Source organism: Misgurnus anguillicaudatus, chromosome 7 (assembly GCF_027580225.2).
Source record: "Misgurnus anguillicaudatus chromosome 7, ASM2758022v2, whole genome shotgun sequence".
NCBI classification, from domain to species: Eukaryota; Metazoa; Chordata; class Actinopteri; order Cypriniformes; family Cobitidae; genus Misgurnus; species Misgurnus anguillicaudatus.
The window spans coordinates 38467147-38485072 of NC_073343.2; the positions used below are offsets into that span (position 1 = coordinate 38467147).

The 17926-nt window shown below is 38.9% G+C and overlaps 3 protein-coding genes across 4 annotated transcripts in view; 2 read left to right on the top strand and 1 right to left on the bottom strand.

Annotated features, from left to right (window-relative positions):
* LOC129417539 (uncharacterized) overlaps positions 1-5537 on the top strand; it is a 21858-nt gene extending 16321 nt beyond the window's left edge. The window contains exons 30-36 of the mRNA XM_073869180.1: positions 24-119; positions 197-361; positions 1089-1288; positions 1405-1543; positions 1635-1755; positions 1969-2081; positions 5274-5537. Of these exons, the coding sequence (XP_073725281.1) occupies positions 24-119; positions 197-361; positions 1089-1288; positions 1405-1543; positions 1635-1755; positions 1969-2081; positions 5274-5537 (1098 nt within the window). The remainder of the gene's footprint in view (positions 1-23; positions 120-196; positions 362-1088; positions 1289-1404; positions 1544-1634; positions 1756-1968; positions 2082-5273) is intronic.
* LOC129417718 (coiled-coil domain-containing protein 162) lies at positions 5513-12602 on the top strand. Its single transcript, XM_055172549.2, has 10 exons — positions 5513-5583; positions 5661-5828; positions 5952-6104; positions 7166-7300; positions 7388-7540; positions 7656-7865; positions 10020-10140; positions 12045-12092; positions 12175-12305; positions 12400-12602. The coding sequence occupies exons 1-10, from the start codon at positions 5557-5559 to the stop codon at positions 12511-12513; spliced, it is 1260 nt and encodes a 419-aa protein (XP_055028524.2). The 5' UTR covers positions 5513-5556; the 3' UTR covers positions 12514-12602.
* A 148-nt stretch (positions 12603-12750) lies between these two features.
* Positions 12751-17573, bottom strand: zbtb24 (zinc finger and BTB domain containing 24). 2 transcript variants are annotated; one of them, XM_055172283.2, is made up of 6 exons: positions 17310-17573; positions 15592-16434; positions 15228-15395; positions 14856-15023; positions 13993-14074; positions 12751-13747 (listed from the first exon to the last, which is right to left on the bottom strand). In XM_055172283.2, the coding sequence occupies exons 2-6, from the start codon at positions 16424-16426 to the stop codon at positions 12919-12921; spliced, it is 2082 nt and encodes a 693-aa protein (XP_055028258.2). In that variant the 5' UTR covers positions 16427-16434; positions 17310-17573; the 3' UTR covers positions 12751-12918. The 2 variants fall into 2 exon arrangements, with proteins under 2 accessions (XP_055028258.2, XP_055028260.2); XM_055172285.2 differs by lacking the exon at positions 17310-17573 and adding an exon at positions 17066-17292.
* Positions 17574-17926: the final 353 nt, after the last annotated feature.

Consider the following 17926-nt stretch of genomic DNA (forward strand, 5'->3'; position numbering starts at 1 on the left):
AACTTCTGCATTGGTGGTTTCAGGCCCAAAAATTGTATCCATGGAGATCATTCCTCACCTGCTATGGATCACACCCCTTCGTTATATGGTACATCTCACCGATAGAGTATTACATGCAGGTGTGCACTGCTCTGTACATTCATATAATTCTGCTCCAAACGTTCTTCTGCAAGATCACGTGACTGTGTTTCTGTAGCTCTGCTTGTGTGATCTGAATGGCCGATGCCGAATGGAGGCCAACGGAGCGATTCTGGGTGTATCTCTGGTCATTGATGATGTTCTCAGTAGTGGACGATACGCCGCTCCTCTTCATCTGCAGAGCTCAGAAGATCCTGACATCACTGCTTTGCGTGATAAAGAAGTATGTTAACATTTTCCAAGCGATGGGAAACAGATTGGTATAAGTTAACTTGAAATATTTGGTTTGCATAAAGTAAGCATAAAGTATTTGGGTTGTGAAGGAGAGGGACCAGCATGAGACTCAATGACTAACCTTTTAATATGGATAAATTGGTTGAATAAGTTATGGACGTGTTGCTTTGCTTAAACAACCACATTAATGTTTTGAAAGCACCACAGAGTCATACACTGCAAAAAAAATATTTTCAAGAAAAAAATGTCTTAGTATTTTTGTCTTGTTTTCAGTAAAAATAATATCTAAAAATTCTTAAATTAAGATGCTTTTTCTTGATGAGCAAAACGACCCAAGAAAATAAGTCTAGATTTTAAACAAAAAATATCAAATTAAAGTGATTTTGTGCATAAAACAAGCAAAAAATCTGCCAATGGGTTAAGCAAAAAGATCTTGAAGATTTTTCTTAAACACTAAATTCAAGAAAACTTCAAGAAAAATTAGCTTACCCCACTGGCAGATTTTTTTGCTTGTTTTATGCATCAAGAAAAAGCATCTTAATTTAAGAATTCTTAGATATTTTTACTGAAAACAAGACAAAAATACTAAGATTTTTTTTTCTTGCAAATAATTTTTTGCAGTGTATAGTGCTTGGAAGTATAAGGAAATCTATAAATGTTGTCTTAAAAAAGTACACACTTCGAATAATGATTGTATTTGTTTTGTTGTCCATCAGGATGACATGGACAACAAAGATATAAAAACAGAGAATACATCTAAAGTTCAAGATCGCACCCAATCACTGATGAACCAGCGGGGATTTTTACTCCTCTGGAAGCAAATGGAGGTTTTCAAAGAAAGCTGGATTCTACGACAGCTGGCTTCAGAGAAAATAAACAGCCTTGTACTTTATAAACACACCTCACAACTTTATAGGTGAAGATCATTTCATCCCTCCCTTCTATACACTTAAAATTTAGGCTTTTTATGTCACCATGCATGTATGCTGTTTACCTTTAATCAGATTATGATGTTGTGATCTTGTGCTGTAGAACGGAGATTTACTTTCCCAGTATGCATGCATTGGCACAGCATATGGAGAAAGAGAAGGAATACGAGATGCTTCTTTCTCACAATCAGTCAGTTCAACCACCACCAGGAGCTACTGAGATTGACATTAAAACATGGCAGGTGTTGTACATGATCTTTAATATGCACTATATATAAATAGTTTTGCATGAGTGAGTGCATAAGTTGATTTGGTTGTTGCATGCTGTTGCAGTTACTGCGACTCTTGGAGATCACCGAGTGTCACATGATCAAAGCGGTTCAGAACAGGATTACTACTGAAATGACTCGAGTGATGTCAGAGCGCGCCCGGCATGACACTGCACTCCCCACAGGTACCCAACAGCCTCTTACCCTGCAGGTGACCAGAGGAGATCAAAAAGCATTGTGGGAAATGTGCTGCTGAGCATCTTTATCTCTGCATGCTGTTATTAGGAAGCAAAAAAAAAAATGTCAGAGGAATCAAGTGTTATTGTATTCATAAATAAATGTGCTTTTTCAGTCATGTTTTGCATATATCACTCTTACTTTGCTGTGTATATTTGTAGATCTGTGGAAAAAGGCATCCATGGAGCACAGTTTCTCTCTGGAAAGACCTCAGATAGTGGAAAACTTTGTTCAGAAGTTGATGAGCGGTGATGTGGAGGAGACTGATGGACAGGTTAGAGACTAACTTCCCACGGGTCCTTAAATACTTGAAAGTTGGTGGATCTGGGGAAAAATTCAAGGCCCTGGGAAGTTTTTGAAAATATACATAGGATACAGGTCATTGAAAGTGCTTAAATCTATTTTATGCAAAAAGTTTTCTGGGAAAAAAATCCATAATGTTTCCTGTGTAGTGTAGGATAATATCATAAAAATCTAGACTTTTTAATAACACGTGCTAAACTGTTCTGTTTAAATGCTTATATCTTCTGTATGCGAATGTTGATTCATACCAAAATGCTTTTTTGCATAGTTGTGTTTGACACACAAAAACGTCTCGGGTTACGTATGTAACTGTTGATCCCTGAGAAGGGACCGAGGCGCTGTGTCTCTCTTGCCATACTTCCTGCGTCCCTGTAACGCCGTCTTTGGTAATATCTACGATAGCGATATACTTTCTGGCTACCACGTCACCCTGTCTTTGTCGTTAAGCATTGGTTGAATTTGATATACACATTCAGACGCACTTACCCCTGGAGGCGTCTCCAAAGTGTCACTGCAGTGACGCAGCGTGAGTTCCCTCGTAAAGGAACTGTAACAATGTATTTTAAAAGGTAACACGATGTAACCTTGCTCGCACTTGAAATGTGTCCCCACATTTAGTCCTTGAATTTGAAGTTAACTAAGGTGTGAGAACCCTGATAATAAAGCACTCGAGGCGGATATTATGCTGAATTTGTGAGTATAATCAAAGCTAAATATAAAATAGAAAAATAGTACCATTTAAAAGGGACATTTCACAAGGCCTTTTTAAGATGTCAAATACATATTTGGTTTACCCAGGGTATGTATGTCAAGTTTTTTTAGCTTAAAATACCCCACAGATCATTTATTATATCATGTTCAAATTTTCCGTTTTTGGGTTCTTTCCCTTTCTCTGCACTAAATGGCAGTGCCGTGGTTGGATTAAAGGGCGGTATTATTATGATAAAATCCCCTTCTGACATCACAAGGGACCCACATTTCAATGACCCAAATTTCACGTGCTTGCAGCGAATGGGTTACCAAAACTAACCCACACAGCATGAGACTCCTATGCGGATCCGCGTTCAAGTCGCCAAACCCGCGTGACTGTCACATTCGTTTTGGAGCCGCGCAGAGGATCAGCTCCGCCTCCGGCAGCGCGGTAAATTCTACTGTCAAACAGCGGATCCTGAACGGACCCATGTCGGATCCTCGGACACGCCTTTACTGAACGGTTAAACGATGCACACCTGTCAATCGAGATTTTCTTGCTGGGACACGGTTCAGCTGAACCCTCTTTTGAGTAAGTATTGATTTATTAATATAATTGTGCCAGTAACATTAATCATCCTGTATAATGATTGGAATGACGTTGATATTAGGAAAACTTTAGCATGTTCACTCGTGGATAATGGTTTAGCCCTAGCTGTGCATTATTAAGTTTACATGTTGGCAATTTTGGTGTAGTGTATCTGCCATCTTCTTTATAATGAAAAATAATCTTTGGCAATTTACTCATTGTTTGACTCGGTTCAGACTCACTGCAAGATGCCATGTGACCTAATCAGTGACTAAATGAATGCAGGTGTCAGTCAGTGACTAAATGAATGCAGGTGTCAGTCAGAGCGACTGTGTGGTTGGTAAAGACAATCTTCTCGTCTGTTATTTTGAACGGCTGTTAACAGGGTGATTAAACCAGAGGTTATGATATTATGATAAGCATACTTGACTTTGGATGCTGCATACCATATCTGTCTGTTTGATTACAGGTGCTGTGCTCAACCTGGCAACAGATCGGGCAACAAGGAGACGTGTAATGGGAGAAATGATTAAATAATAAAAAAACATTTTTGTTGAACAACTTGTCTTTCTCCAGTTATTCATTGTCAGATGTTTTAGCTGTGCATAGTGCAGCATTTCATTAAAGTTGTAGCCTAATAGATCAAGTATTTTTTGTTTGCATTGACCTGGGCCTATGAAGCACTAAATTAGGTTTTGACCCCAAAAATAATATTTTTAAACAAAAACAGAATATGCTATAACTGTCCATAAATGTAAATGGCAATTTTATATTTCCATTGAGTAGTAATTACTTTTGTACATTAAGTTGATATATTTTAGTGAAACTTTTCTGTTAGGCCTATTTACAATATTGTTAGGTCAAAAAAATACAAGACAATGCAGATTTAAGGTTCTATATTGCTGCAGTGGCCAGGCCTAGTGATAGTTTTGGTTTTATCCTTTAGTTTAGTTTATCCTATTTTATTCTACAGTAAGAACAGATTTTGAATTTGAAAGTGAGATAAACGGGTCCAAAACGGACCCGGTCCTGATAGCAATAAGCTCCGGAGTGGATTCGCAACGGAACCGCTCCGGAGTCAGGATCCGGTCTGCATCCGTTGCGGATCCGTCCCGGAGCTTATTTCAGACTTTTAATGAGTCAGTTTCGGGTCCGCGGCGGATATATGAATGAATTTGCGCCACGGATGCGGAGCGTATGCAGCCCGAGGCCACGGCGGGTCCGCGATCCGCCTTCATTGCGGATCCGTCACTGCGCGCAAGTGGACTCCGACACGGGTCCGTTTCGCGGGTCCGTTCCGGAAGCCGCGATACCTCCGCGACTGATCCGCCATGGAGTCCTTTTGCTGTGTGGGAAGTTACTGGGTTATACTTTTTCACATTTCCTAGGTCGATTGAAGCACCAGGGACGCAATTATAGCACTTAAACATGGAAAAAGTCAGATTTTCATGATATGTCCCCTTTAAGGGTTAGTTTACTCCCGTGTCGTTCCAAAACCGCAAGTCAATCGATCGTCTTTTAGATATTTTTAATGATGCTTGTGACTGTCCCATAGACTGCTATTCAACCGACACTATTTATGCCAAGAAAAGAATAAAAGACTCCAAAATAGTCCATGTGCAAACAGTAGTTCAATCAGAATATTATAAAGCAACAAGAACATTTTTGAGCGCAAAGAAAACAAAACTAACAACTTAATTCAACAATTGGTTCTCTTCCTTGGTTGTTTGAGTGCTGATGTAGATTTGTATATGTACACTGGCAGCTACATCAGCAGGTCACGGTGCATGCACCTAGTCTACTTGTGGATGCGCAGATCAGGTTTTGGATCAGGTTTGACCTCACAAGAACACTGATTTTAATAAAGACTTGAATGTTTTCTAGGTGATGTTCTCTAAAGCTCATCTGCAGGATTGTTTGATTGAACTCGCTTCGGCTGTAATGAATCGTGAGAAAAGCGTCTTTCTGCGTTATTCTCAGTTTTATGAGCAAATCCTACAACAGCAGGGACAACTACTTTACCGGAGAGAACAGGTCAGTCCATCCATCACCTCAATCAGACATTATGCATTTTTATTTTTGGAGAATTTAATTGTATTCACTAATAAAGCTTTTAGTGTTAAACAATCTCTAAACACAGGATTTTAAGTAGATAGAATCCAAATAAATGCACGGCAATGACCCATACACAAAGGTACATCTGAGTTTTATGTTTGTGCATTTAGTAGCAGAGTTTCTCCCAGCATGCTCTGTAAACATATTTGATCACAGGTGGCAGAAGTATGTCGGGAGATGATGATTGAAATCACAGCTCTACGTGCCCGAATTACACAACTAGAGGAAGAGAAGAGAAACTTAGATCAACATCTCAACCTGAAACACAGACAGCACTATGACTCGCTGGTCCACCATCTGTTTTCTACATGTATTCATTTAAAGGTACGTTAGCCTGCTTGAAAGAGCCCAGGACAGTTTACAGTGTTTCCTATTGTTTTAGTTGATCCTACCGAAATCCAGCTTAACATCAGTTGACTCGTCTGTCTGTTTTGTTGTCGTTTACAGTCGCGACTAGACAAATATCACGTCAATATGGAGCAAGATGTGAGACGGCTGGTAAGCAGCGCGAGGACAGAGGCGGCAGAGAGAATCATCAGATTGAAAAATAAACTATCATCCACTAAAGAGAATGAGAAGTTCAGCCAGACACTCGATGAGGTAAAGCGCTAGTATGTGCTCTGTCAGAATACATCATAAATCTTACAGGTTAGCTTCCTTTAAATTCAAACCTGTACCTGCTCTTTTCAATACAATAATGATATATTGTGACCAAGACAAGTGTACTGTAGTTCAGTTGGTGAAGCATTTTGTCAGCAGCAACGCAAAGGTACCGAGTACCAAACACATTACAAAGACTGTCAACTATGTAGTACTGAATTGTAGAGTTACAGTTTTTCCACATTTCTGTATTCAGGATTATTTGGGCGGGGCTAAATCGGTGGCTCGATGATGCACTGGAGCCACCGAACATGGCTCCGCCCCTAACATGATCGCGAGCATCTATTCAGGTTGTAGCAATATTTGAAAGTTCAAAGAAACAGCAGCTTTCCCGCAAGTAGGCGTGGTTTCTGCCCTGACAGCTGACACGCCCCCAACGTTTGAATTCTGCCTATTTTTCCAAGATTTTGATAACTTATTTTATTTACTTGGTAGTTCTTTAATCAATCAAATTTGGCTGGGTGGTTAATAATGCATTTACACAGACTTTAGGGTGTTTACATAAAGACTTTTCAGTCCAAGCCATCAATACAATTTTCAAACGGATTATTTGGTTGCATGTAAACATGGCCTGTGGTAAACAGACTGAAATAAAGTTCATACTCGCTAAATCATCCACCGTAGCCAAAGTCTTTTTAAGGAAGTCACGTGATTGCGCCGCCATGTTTGCAACGCCTCCAGATACCGCGCATGCGCGCAGTTCCTCCCCCAGGAGGATGAGATTCTCTAGCGGTTTAAGATTGGCACATTTTACTGGTAGGCGGGACTAAAGTGGCCATATTGACCGTTGCGATCTCCCACATTCATAGCAATAGTTGTGACCCATCTTATTAATAATAAATATATTTGCTGTAGCTCAACCATCAAATTACTGCATGTGCATAGACCACTTTTATGATACTTTTATTCACGAAAGTCATTCAGGTTTGGAACGAATAAATAACTAATTTTTCAATGCATCCTTTTAAATTTTCACATTAATATCCACATGTATTACTCAGAAGGAGGCATTAGAAGATCTTCATGCAGAAAACAGCAAGCTGGCTGGGCTCTTTTCTAAACTGAGAGCCTTCAATCACTGGAGGTTGGTGACTGGTAGAGGCAAGCTGCAAAAAGACCTGCTTCAGTGGAAACAAGTAAAGAAAGTCATATAATCCCAGACATTGGTCAATTCATCCACCTCATCTTTTGTCTTCAATGCTGAATGTTGCTCCTGTGTTCAGAATGAGGTCTCCTGTAAAACAGAGGCCCTTAAAATGAAGATGATTTCTGAAGAGAAGGTGATCGTATTGAAACAAGAGCTTGATGCAGTGCAACATGAACTCTTTCAACGCAAGAACCACTATGAACACATCAAGAGACAGATTGCTCAACAGGTACAAAACACACAGTCAGTTTACCATTCTTGATGTTGTTGCTACCTGGTAACAGGGAAAACTGGTGAATGACAAATTCGGACTACACTCATAATTTTCATGATGTTCTGATCAGACTCAAAAGTTACAGGATGTTGAACATCGGTCTGTACGAGATGCGCAGAGCCTTCAGGAGCTGGAGAACTTGCGTATGCAGAGTCTGGGGCAACTGCAGGAAGATGTGGTGGATCGAGACGATCAGGTCAGAGCTCTGAGCGCACAACTGGAGAAAAACACCAGAGAGACGGAGCTGCTACAACAACGCAATCACCAACAAATCAAACATGTGAGTCTGAACCGCACGCGGGTTTCACAGCAGACGACTCCGGATCTGGGCTGCAGTCAGCGGATCAGGGGCCTCATTTATAAAGCGTATTTACGCACAGATTTGATCTTAGACCGTGCGTACGCTCAAATCCACTCAAACGCTCAGATTTATAAAACTCGTCTTTGACGTGGAAAAGTACTTACTTCCACGTCAGGTTCCGACTTGACGTACGCACGTTTCCTTGTGGCAATATTGCAGTATTGCAGGTAGGCATATTTTAAACTTTTTGTTTTGTACCTTTTGTGGTCAACATACAGAAACATTTTTTCATTTGTTTTGGAGTTGTCCTTGTTAAAAAAAAAGGTTAGATTTGTGCTCTTTTGTTAGAATTCATATATTTTGCTTAAGACTTTGTTTGGAAAATATTTAATTAGTTTTTTTCTCTTATGATATCTTATTACATAAGAAATATTATTTGATTAATGTGTTACTTTTGTTTGCAACGTTTATTATAAATAAATGTAAATATGGTAATTATAAACCATTGTTCCGTATTTTTTATTAGAAGTTAAGCAATAGGCTACCTAAAATCTATTTATAATCTGATAAACTAGAAAGCTGCTAAATGTATTAATGTATGTCAGCATTTCCATGTTTTATTTAATTCTTTTTCTCTTTCATCCCCTGGCTAATGTAAAAAAGTGCTGAATATGTTTGATAAAAATAAATAAATATTCGAAACTTTTACAGCGTCAACATCATCTGTATTAGAGCTTAGATCGGGCACAAAAAACCATAACCGAAGCTCCTGCACGTTGTGTCCGAGCCCGGCCCAACCGACACATTACCGACAATGTTTTAATAGTGCGCCGTGACGTTCTCAACTACAAACAATTCAGAGTTGTTTGAATTACAGAAATCTGTTTAGAATTATCTTAATGAACTAATGCAACAAGGACGAAGCATGTAAACTGCGCTGTTTGTTTATTCAGAATAGAAACCTAAAAACATGCAACATTGATGCACACAGAAAATGCGGAAAGGCATACTACTCCAAAATAATTTAACCAGGTTTTAGAATATATTTTAAAACAAAATATGTTGGCCTATTTTGATATTTTAAAATGTAGGCCTATTCTAATGCAAAAAGATGGCGCCCAAGCTATATGTTCATAAAACGATTTTCTAGTTCGTCATTTTTCAAAAAATATTCGTGGTGTTTAACGCACATTTAAATGTTACAGAACATGTGCTTTATTGAATGAAAGTAAAACCGATCGAATTTAATGATTAAAACGACGTGAAAGGAACTAAATTGTGAATCCTCGATGTATCCTAAGGGACATGCGACATTTAAGAGTGATGGGTATTTCAAAAATTAATATAAATTATTCCCATGCATCGATTTTAATGTTAAACATCTGTAAATCCGAATTAATCCATATGGAATATATTCCGACAGTTTAAGATACGATCTTTGAATTTTAAAGTCGAAAAAATCGTATTTTAACACCGCCGCGCAGGAGGCATGGCATACTGAAACAAAACTTTAAAGACACAAATATTACGTTTAGCCTACGTGTAAAACTATATTTAAATGAAACTCGTGAACGGAAAGATCCACTAATAATCGCCTTAACTTGAGTGATGTCAATAAAGTTTCCATGTTAGAATTTAGAAATATTAAAAAATGAAGCAAACGACAACAAATATGTTTTCTTACCACTCGCCATTGTAGCAGTCAGAGAATTTGGCCTTTGAAAATTTAATATTTATATGCTAATGAATTAAATTAGGGGCGTTTAGAAGGCGGAGTTCTAAGAGCATTCAGCTGCGCACAACTTTAAGATAATTTGCGATTTATAAACCGCACACCTGGAAAAGAGGCGTACGCACGGTTTTTTGTGCGTAAGCTCCTTTTCTCTGAATCACACTTACGATCATTTCAGACATGGTCTTAGATGAAATGTAGGATAGTTCCTACGTTGCACTTTTATAAATGAGGCCCCTGGTGTGGCTCTGGCCCGGAGTCGTCTGCTGTTGGATTTAGGAAATCATCTTAATCACTTTCAGTGATAACCTGCAATTATCAAACAGAAATCAAGTGTCCTGTTATAAATGTATTTGCATGCATCATTTCTGAAATGTTTTAATAAAAGTTGCATTTTGAAGGTGAGAGGTCAGCTTCATCAAGAACGCTCCCTGAAACGTGAAGCTCTCCAGCATGTGGACAAACTACAAAGTCAGATTCACAGTTTCGAGACAGCTTTATCCAAATCCACTGTTTCTTCAGGTGCTCACAGTAATGCTTAGGGTTATTTAAATGTTTAAACATCATTCTTCAGCCCAGTCTCTTGAAATGGGAGACTGTACGCAGTGTGAAAAGTTGTGAAATACATATGCCAAAATTCGAATTTTGCGTGCATTTGATACGCCAATCCTTCCAGTTCCCAGTCATCTTAATACTGCACAAATTTTTGTGTCGTTTTATGTATTGGATTCTCAATTCTCAATGTTTTTTTTGCCATTGTCGCTTGGGTTTGGGGTTAGAACAACTTTTTCCTATAGAAAATGGCACCCTAACCCAACCTCAATTCTAACCACAATTTCAAGCAACCATAGTTTAAAAATAGACAAAAATGTAAAGAACCTATATATTAACTCATTCCCCCCCAGCCTTTTTTTTTTAAGTTGCCGCCAGCATTTTTTGTGATTTTCAAGTTTCACAAAATGCATTCCAGGAAAATGTTCTTCTAAAATATAAAAATATATCAAATAAAAAATCAGACCCTTTGCTTTCAAACAAACAATAAACAAACAAACAAATAAAAAGGGAAAAACAGTTTAATCTATATTTTTTTCTCTGCTTATAAACTCTTAAATATGGGTATTTTTTTCAGCAAAAGCTGAAATAATTACATTTTTGTGAAGTAATTTTGTTAGAGATCAGATTCAGAAGATTATCAAAACATACATGGAGTGTAAAATTAATAAATAATTTTTTGCTTCAGGTTTTTTTTATAAATTGGGTAAGTGTAATCACGGTATTACAGATTAACCTAAAAACTCATCAGGAACACATTTTTTTTCATGCAAATGTTTTCTAGATAATGTTGTCAAGATAACTCCATAATGGTGGGGAAAGAGTTAAATGACATCCTAAAGCAAAAAATGTGAGAAACCAATACGCCATATTAAGTAAACAGGAAGGACTGGCGTATCATATGACCAAATAAATTGGAATCTGGCATATGTAGTTCACTTATGACTTGTCACCAGTGTTGGGGGTAACGCATTACAAGTAACTTGCAATACGTAATAATATTACTTTTCTGAAGTAACGAGTAAAGTAATGCATTACTTTATAAATGTACACATTAATATTTGAGTTACTTTTTTAAAAAGTAATGCCAGTTACTTTTCAGTTTAATTAATTTGATTTAAAAAATAATGTACTAAACTAATCTGAACTTATACCAGGGGCCTGTTGACTGCTTTATTCTGGTTGGCTTAGAAATGTTCCAGGGGTGAATGTCTTAAAATAGGCACCAGAACGATGTTTGTGGTAACTGTGGTATAAGAGAGGAATAATTGACTGTGGTTCTTTGAATTATAAGAAAATAATGCACACCCGCGGTGTTGGGTGTGCATTATTTTATTAACAATTTAACGGCCTGTGGTGAATTATTCATTACATATTAACGTAGAAATATGCAATTTCTGAATGCAGAACTTCTATGTCATAAAAAATACCTGCAAAGCCTGAAAGAGATCATACAGAGCCCCTAAGGGGACATGGAGCAAAAATTAAGTTCAGTTTAGTTTCGCGTGCTCACGTGAAACTATCGTGCGCATGTGAAACTTTCACGTGAGCACATGAAAGTTTCACGTGAGCACATGAAACTATACTTTAGATTTTTTTTACTCCAATGTCACCATAGGGGCTCGGTAAGATCAAGCCTCAGCCACGTAAGAAAAAGTAAAGCAAAAGTAACTTAAAAGTAACTTAAGCTTACTTTCCATGAGAAGTAACTAAGTAACGCAATTAGTTACTTTTTGGGGGAGTAACTTAATATTGTAATGCATTACTTTCAAAAGTAACTATCCCCAACACTGCTTTTCACACTGCATGCTATTTATATGCACTTCATGAGACTGGGTTGCATTTTCAAACATTTTGTTTCCTTTCCATTTCAGGACGCCAAAGCTCCTCAAGAAAGCTACATTTACGAAACGCATCAGCTGGTAAATGATCCAAAACCATTTCTCTATAAACGGTTAAACATCTAGGACTCTAACCGTTGACTTGTGGCTTGTTATATTGCAGGTTTACTCAGGAGTAACTCCATTACACCTTTTTTAAGCAGTAGTTTTATAAACAGAGATTACACAACAGAAGACCTCTGTACTGACGCTGGCTACAGGGAGTCTTGGACACCTCTGGAAAGACCAAAAACAGTAAGATATTACAGATCACCCGCAAGATGACTCGCACATGGGGGGGGGGGTTAAGATCGAAAAAATTTCAACAATCTTTTGTTTGAATTCACAGAACACCAGTCGTCTACATCTGGACATTTCAGAGGCGCTGTTGCCCAGTCTTCCTGATCCAATCTCATCATCTAACCACACATCATACCAGAATTTTAGGTTTGGTCACAAATAAACGATTTAAAGCGTACTTTATATTGGACTAGGCTAGGGACATATTTGTAGTTTAGCATAACTTTTAACGTATAATTAGTGGATTCATGTAGTGTAGACTGGGGATATTGTGGAAAAGTTTGGGATGCCAAGGGTGAAGTCCACGAGGGCACAAGCATAAATATCTCGTAGTTGTCTCTGTTTTTAACATCACAATATAAACACATCACCCCTTTAAATTGTTTTTGGACAAGTAACGTTGTTTGTATCTGTACTGTTTATTGCGTTTTGTTGGCAATATGTATTGATCCGTATTAGAAACAATATTAAACCATTATTAAAAAAAAAAAGTTCTCAATTCTTCAGCATTACTGCATAAAAAAATCACCAGCATTGTTTAGAGTTTCAGACAGTAAGATGTCTCTGTTTAGTTCTGTGGGGTCATGCCGGTGGTGTAGAGGTATTGAACGGTTCCTGCTTGAATCTGAAAGGTTTGACCCTGAATCTGGTCGCTGGTGATTTGTTCACTGGTCTGACTGATGGAGATTGGCTGGCCGCTTTGGTTGCCGATGTGAATGCTTCCCGTTTGACTCGAACGGCCGTTCCCTTCAGCCTCCTGGGAGACGGATAGCTGTGGTACGGTTTGATGGATCACCTGGAGCTGCTGTGGAGGTCCATGATGAACCTGCAGGTGCTCCATGGCTTCCTTCGTCAACGTGATCACGTGCATCTGCTCGGGCTCCCCGCCGGTCACCTGACCTCCGAGGACACTGATTGTTTGAATTTGAGCACCTGCATCCAATCCATCCGGGGCAACCAGTGCCAGGTTTTGGACGTGTCCAGCAGGTTGGGTGAGAAGGGTGAGAGCCGGTTCCTCTGAAGTATCGGATATGATGCTGATACTTTGATCCTGACCCAGGCTGATGTTATCCACCTCACTGGTGACCACCAGCTGGATCTCTTGCTCAGGGTGGGTCGGGAGTTGATACGGCTGGAGCTGAAGGATGCCGTGCATTTCTTCGGGCCCTGAAGTAGCCTCCGCAGGAGCCGCCGAAGGCTCTGCGGCGTCGGTGCTTGGGCGCTCCTTGCTGTGAATTTTGGTGTGTGCTTTGAGGTTGTCCATTCGTGCGAACGACAGGTCGCACAAAGAGCATGTAAAGGGCTTTTTACCCGTGTGTGATGCCACGTGACGTCTCCTGGCACTGGGGTCAGAGAAGGACTTATCACAGATATTACAGACGTATGGCTTCTCTCCTCTAGATAACACAAAACAACACGGTGCTCATTATGTTTCATATGTACTAATGGTAGAGGTACTTATTTAAATTGAGTATTGTGAAAATGTGAAGTTTAAATTATGGTGCAAAATGTATGGATTTGAAATATTATTTTCGTGACATTTAAGCACATTTCACCTTAAATCTAATAACTGTCCTAATTTTGTCCTAATTTTTTGGGGGGGTGAAATACAATCTGTAAAGGTTGGTTTAGTTTCTCTCACCTGTGAATTCTGATGTGTGTCTGTAGGGTGCTTTTGGCTGTGAAACACTTGCCACAAATTTCACATGTGAAAGGTTTTTCACCTGCAACAATAACACTTGTAAAAACATGACTTGTATACTGTAGGGAAAATATTTCTATAGACATAAGGGAAAATTACAATACATCCCAGTGTACACGTGATAAAACGAGCACTATTAAGTGTGCTACATACTATAGACCCACTTGTTGTGTACCTTTTTTACATTGTGTTTGCATATTAATTAGGAACTTCATACTTAAAGGTGTTCCTGTAGCTCAGTGGTTCTCAAACTGGGGTTGGGCCCCATAGATATACATCATAAAGGCTAGATGTCTTACGGTGGAGTCTCTAATGTCATCACCGGCGGCCATCTTGTCACAGGCAAGCTTTTCGGCATGCTCTGTTGTACCTGGTGTAAGGTGAGTGATCTGCACAAACACAAATACTCTTATCTTGCCAAAATCTTGACTGATTTACAAATGGTTTGGTTTCTTACAAACGTAATTAACGTGGCTATAATTCTGGATGCTTGAACTTGTTTTATGAACATTATTTATAAATATGCAGTGTCATAAGTGCATCCCTGACGTTTATAACAAACCAAACAGTTTGAAAATCGGTACAAAATTTAGCAAGTTATGGTTATTTTAAAAGTGCATGCACCATTAAAACAATGTTACGAGTGAGCGAGCTGACTGTGACAAGATGGCCGTCAGGTGCAGACGTCGATCTCCATTGGCAAGCATGGTGAGCCCCCCTTGGGGGTGTTAGATGGTACCGCCCAGTGCATTTATTGTGAGTGTGAATTAGGATGCGGTCTTGTAAATATTATATTTTATTACCAGTATGAGTTCTGAGATGTTTCTTGAGTTGAGCAGCATCCATGAATCTATGTTGACACTGTGCACATTCGGGTAAAGGCCTTCCCGTGTGAATCCGGTAATGACTCTTTAGCTGCCGCTTCTGACTGAAACTTTTACAACACTGATCACAACTGAAAGATTTATTCTCTGAAGAAACACAAGCATATTATGTACAATATTCGTTTGAAAATAAATTGTTGGGACATGTACTATGGCAATATGATTTTAATAACAGTATTATATTACTTTAAATAGTATCACTATCAACATTAATAAGCATGGTATACACTTCTTGCTTATAACAAATCTTTCATCTTTACTATACATTATTCTGTTTTCCTATGGATTTACCTGTGTGCAGGTTCATGTGCTCCTGTAGAGAGTGTTTTGTGGACAGAGCTTTCGAGCAGATAGTGCAGGTGAAGGGCTTTTCACCTGTGTGCATGCGCTGATGGACTAAAAGTGTGTGTTTCTGAGTGAAGCTCCTACCACAAGCGCTGCATCTGAACGGCTTTTCACCTGTATAAAGAAAAAAAATCTCATTACTTAAGTATGTCTGCTTAAATGTATGTGGGTAATTTCCAGACAGCAGATGACCCCGTGCGGATCCGGGCCGGAGTCATCTGCTGTCTGGGGAGGAAACGGTGCTGTTTGTGTACTACATGAGTCATGACCTACTACAGATATATGAAAGGATAGTGATATAATCATTGACCTGTATGAGTTCTCCGATGTATCTTTAAAAAGACATGGCTTTTAAAAACCTTCCCACAATCAACACATCTGGCTTCTGTGTCTGGGTACTTTCTCCTTCGTCCTCTTTTCCCCGGCTCGCATCTCTCCACGAGATCCGTTTCTAACCTGAAGCCTCTCAGTTTGACCGGCTGTGTTATTTTGCGTTTGCTGTGACGAGGTCTGTCTTTTATGGGTTTATATTCGCTGTCATTTAAGTCTCTGGGTGATGTGGTTGAATCTAAGAGAACTTCAGTAGGTTCCTGAGATGTTGAGGAGGTTTCAGTGGCCTCTGTTTCTTTATTCTCATTTTTGGCTTGGATGTTCTTCTTTGGACGGCCTCTTTTGCGCTTGGGCCTAATCTGTAAAGCTTCATCATCCCTTTCCATGGACACCACATTTTTAACCATCGCAGATGAACTGCTCTCTCGAAGGTCCTCGTGGGCTTTCACCAAATCTTGGATCTCCAGGAACCGGGCCGTGTCAAGCAGCTGTTCAGAGTTGCTCTCCTCCACGGACACATTTGCGCTGTAGATGAACTCGAGCACAGCTTCAAAGGTCTTGGCCGCCATGCCATCGAGTTTGTAGAGCGTCTGGCTTACCGGTCCTTCATCGGTGAACATTAATGAGAAATATTCACTACTCGCAGCCAAAAGGGCCTTGTGTGCTTTGAATTGCACATCTTCCACAATAAGAGTTATGTCACAAAACATCTCTCTTCTTCTGAGCTTGTCAAATTTATTCAGGATCGTGTCCTTGTGCGTTTCAGAATGAAGAGCGAGAAAAGATGATGTTGGTGGTTGAGGCGGCACAGACATGACTGAACCTAAATATAAGAAAAATTAAAGATATTTGTTAAACTGGTATTAGAGCAGTTAATCTCATAGTAATGTTGTATTGGTCATGCGTGTATGATTTTACAGTTTGATGCTTTTTATTGTTTACATTTAGGCAGTTGTTTAGCTGCTGTCTTATCAGAACCGACCTGTGACCAAAGTTTGTGCCATAACCCACCAACCATTGCAACAGAAGTATTCCTTCACAGACATTCAGCAACAAAAGTATCATGGCAGTACCATGGTATCTTGGATCATGTACCACGGTAATTGCATAGTACATTTATTGGTGACTATACCAGGGTAACTTATGTGAAAATGGTAATCCTCCAGTATCAGACCATTTTTATCTGATGAATTTTCTGGAACAGCTTAGAACAACATACAAGACTTCATCATGACAATGACCTCAGTATGTATGTATTATTTAAGGCATGATGTTCAAATAAAACTAGAGATTAATCTAATTCACGTTAAGGTACACTGGACGATTTCATGAGGCCATTTCTATCTATCTATCTATCTATCTATCTATCTATCTATCTATCTATCTATCTATCTATATACTGAATGCATAGATCGTATAGACTCCAAACACACGTACATAGTTAACGCACACACCTGCTATGAATCCTTCTTTATGTTAAGGTCTTAAACCTGGTGAAACAGAAAAAAACTGCATGTGCAGCGCCATATGCAAAAACAATAAAGCTGCTTCGCGTTCCATTGTGAAAACCCGCTCACATGACTAAAATAGCATCGATTATTTTTAATAACAGTTTTTAATTGTTAAAGTGTAATTTTTAAGTATTATTAAACTCGATCAGGACTACAATGTGCAATTATAAAGCTTTCAGGACCTTACCGTAATGAAACCGTTTGAGAGAATGCAAATCTCGCGAGAATTGCGTCGTGTGACGAAATATAAAAATTGGTTAGAATGGCAGCGCGCATATGTTGTGTGTGAATTGTAAATGCGCGATTCGACTGACTCTTTAGTTTTTATATTTTAACCCTTCTTTGTTTTTCCACGTTTAACTTTCACTTTCAAGTCTATCAGTGTTAGTCGCTCGGTTTAATCAATCGCTTCAGTCTTTGTAGCCTGTGCCATGTGGCACGTGTTGCTTTTCTCAGCGATGACCACGATGGCCCAATCACAGGCATTTGCGTATTATTTAAAAAATCATTTTATTAAGATTGTAGCCTTGAGTTTTTTAATTTGTGTGTCAGGTATAAAGTCTTTGATATTAGCCGCTTTAAAAGATTATAGGTTTTTATTTACACACTTCTCCAATAACACAATAAATATTCCGAGTTTTTAATAGAGTTGATAGAGGATTGGGCTTTATGGGCCTCCAAGCGCCACCTAGAGATGCGAGCACTTTTTCATGAAACTATCTGACGCTAAACCTTTATATCTTTTATAAATGTATAATGTGTATGGGTCTTTTGTAAATAAGGTTGTCTATTGAGGTCACAGTC

What these genes read in the sequence shown, in the direction of transcription:
- zbtb24 (XM_055172283.2), bottom strand. Translation starts at nt 16,426, where the DNA reads ATGTCTGTGCCGCCTCAACCACCAACATCATCTTTTCTCGCTCTTCAT. An exon ending in ACATCGGAGAACTCATACAG is followed by an intron (nt 15,396 to 15,591) that starts GTCAATGATTAT and finishes TTCTTTATACAG; the next exon opens with GTGAAAAGCCGTTCAGATGC. An exon ending in ACATCTCAGAACTCATACTG is followed by an intron (nt 14,075 to 14,855) that starts GTAATAAAATAT and finishes TTATTGTTGCAG; the next exon opens with GTGAAAAACCTTTCACATGT.
- LOC129417718 (XM_055172549.2), top strand. Translation starts at nt 5,557, where the DNA reads ATGCACGGCAATGACCCATACACAAAG. An exon ending in TCAGCCAGACACTCGATGAG is followed by an intron (nt 6,105 to 7,165) that starts GTAAAGCGCTAG and finishes TGTATTACTCAG; the next exon opens with AAGGAGGCATTAGAAGATCT. An exon ending in ACCTGCTTCAGTGGAAACAA is followed by an intron (nt 7,301 to 7,387) that starts GTAAAGAAAGTC and finishes TCCTGTGTTCAG; the next exon opens with AATGAGGTCTCCTGTAAAAC.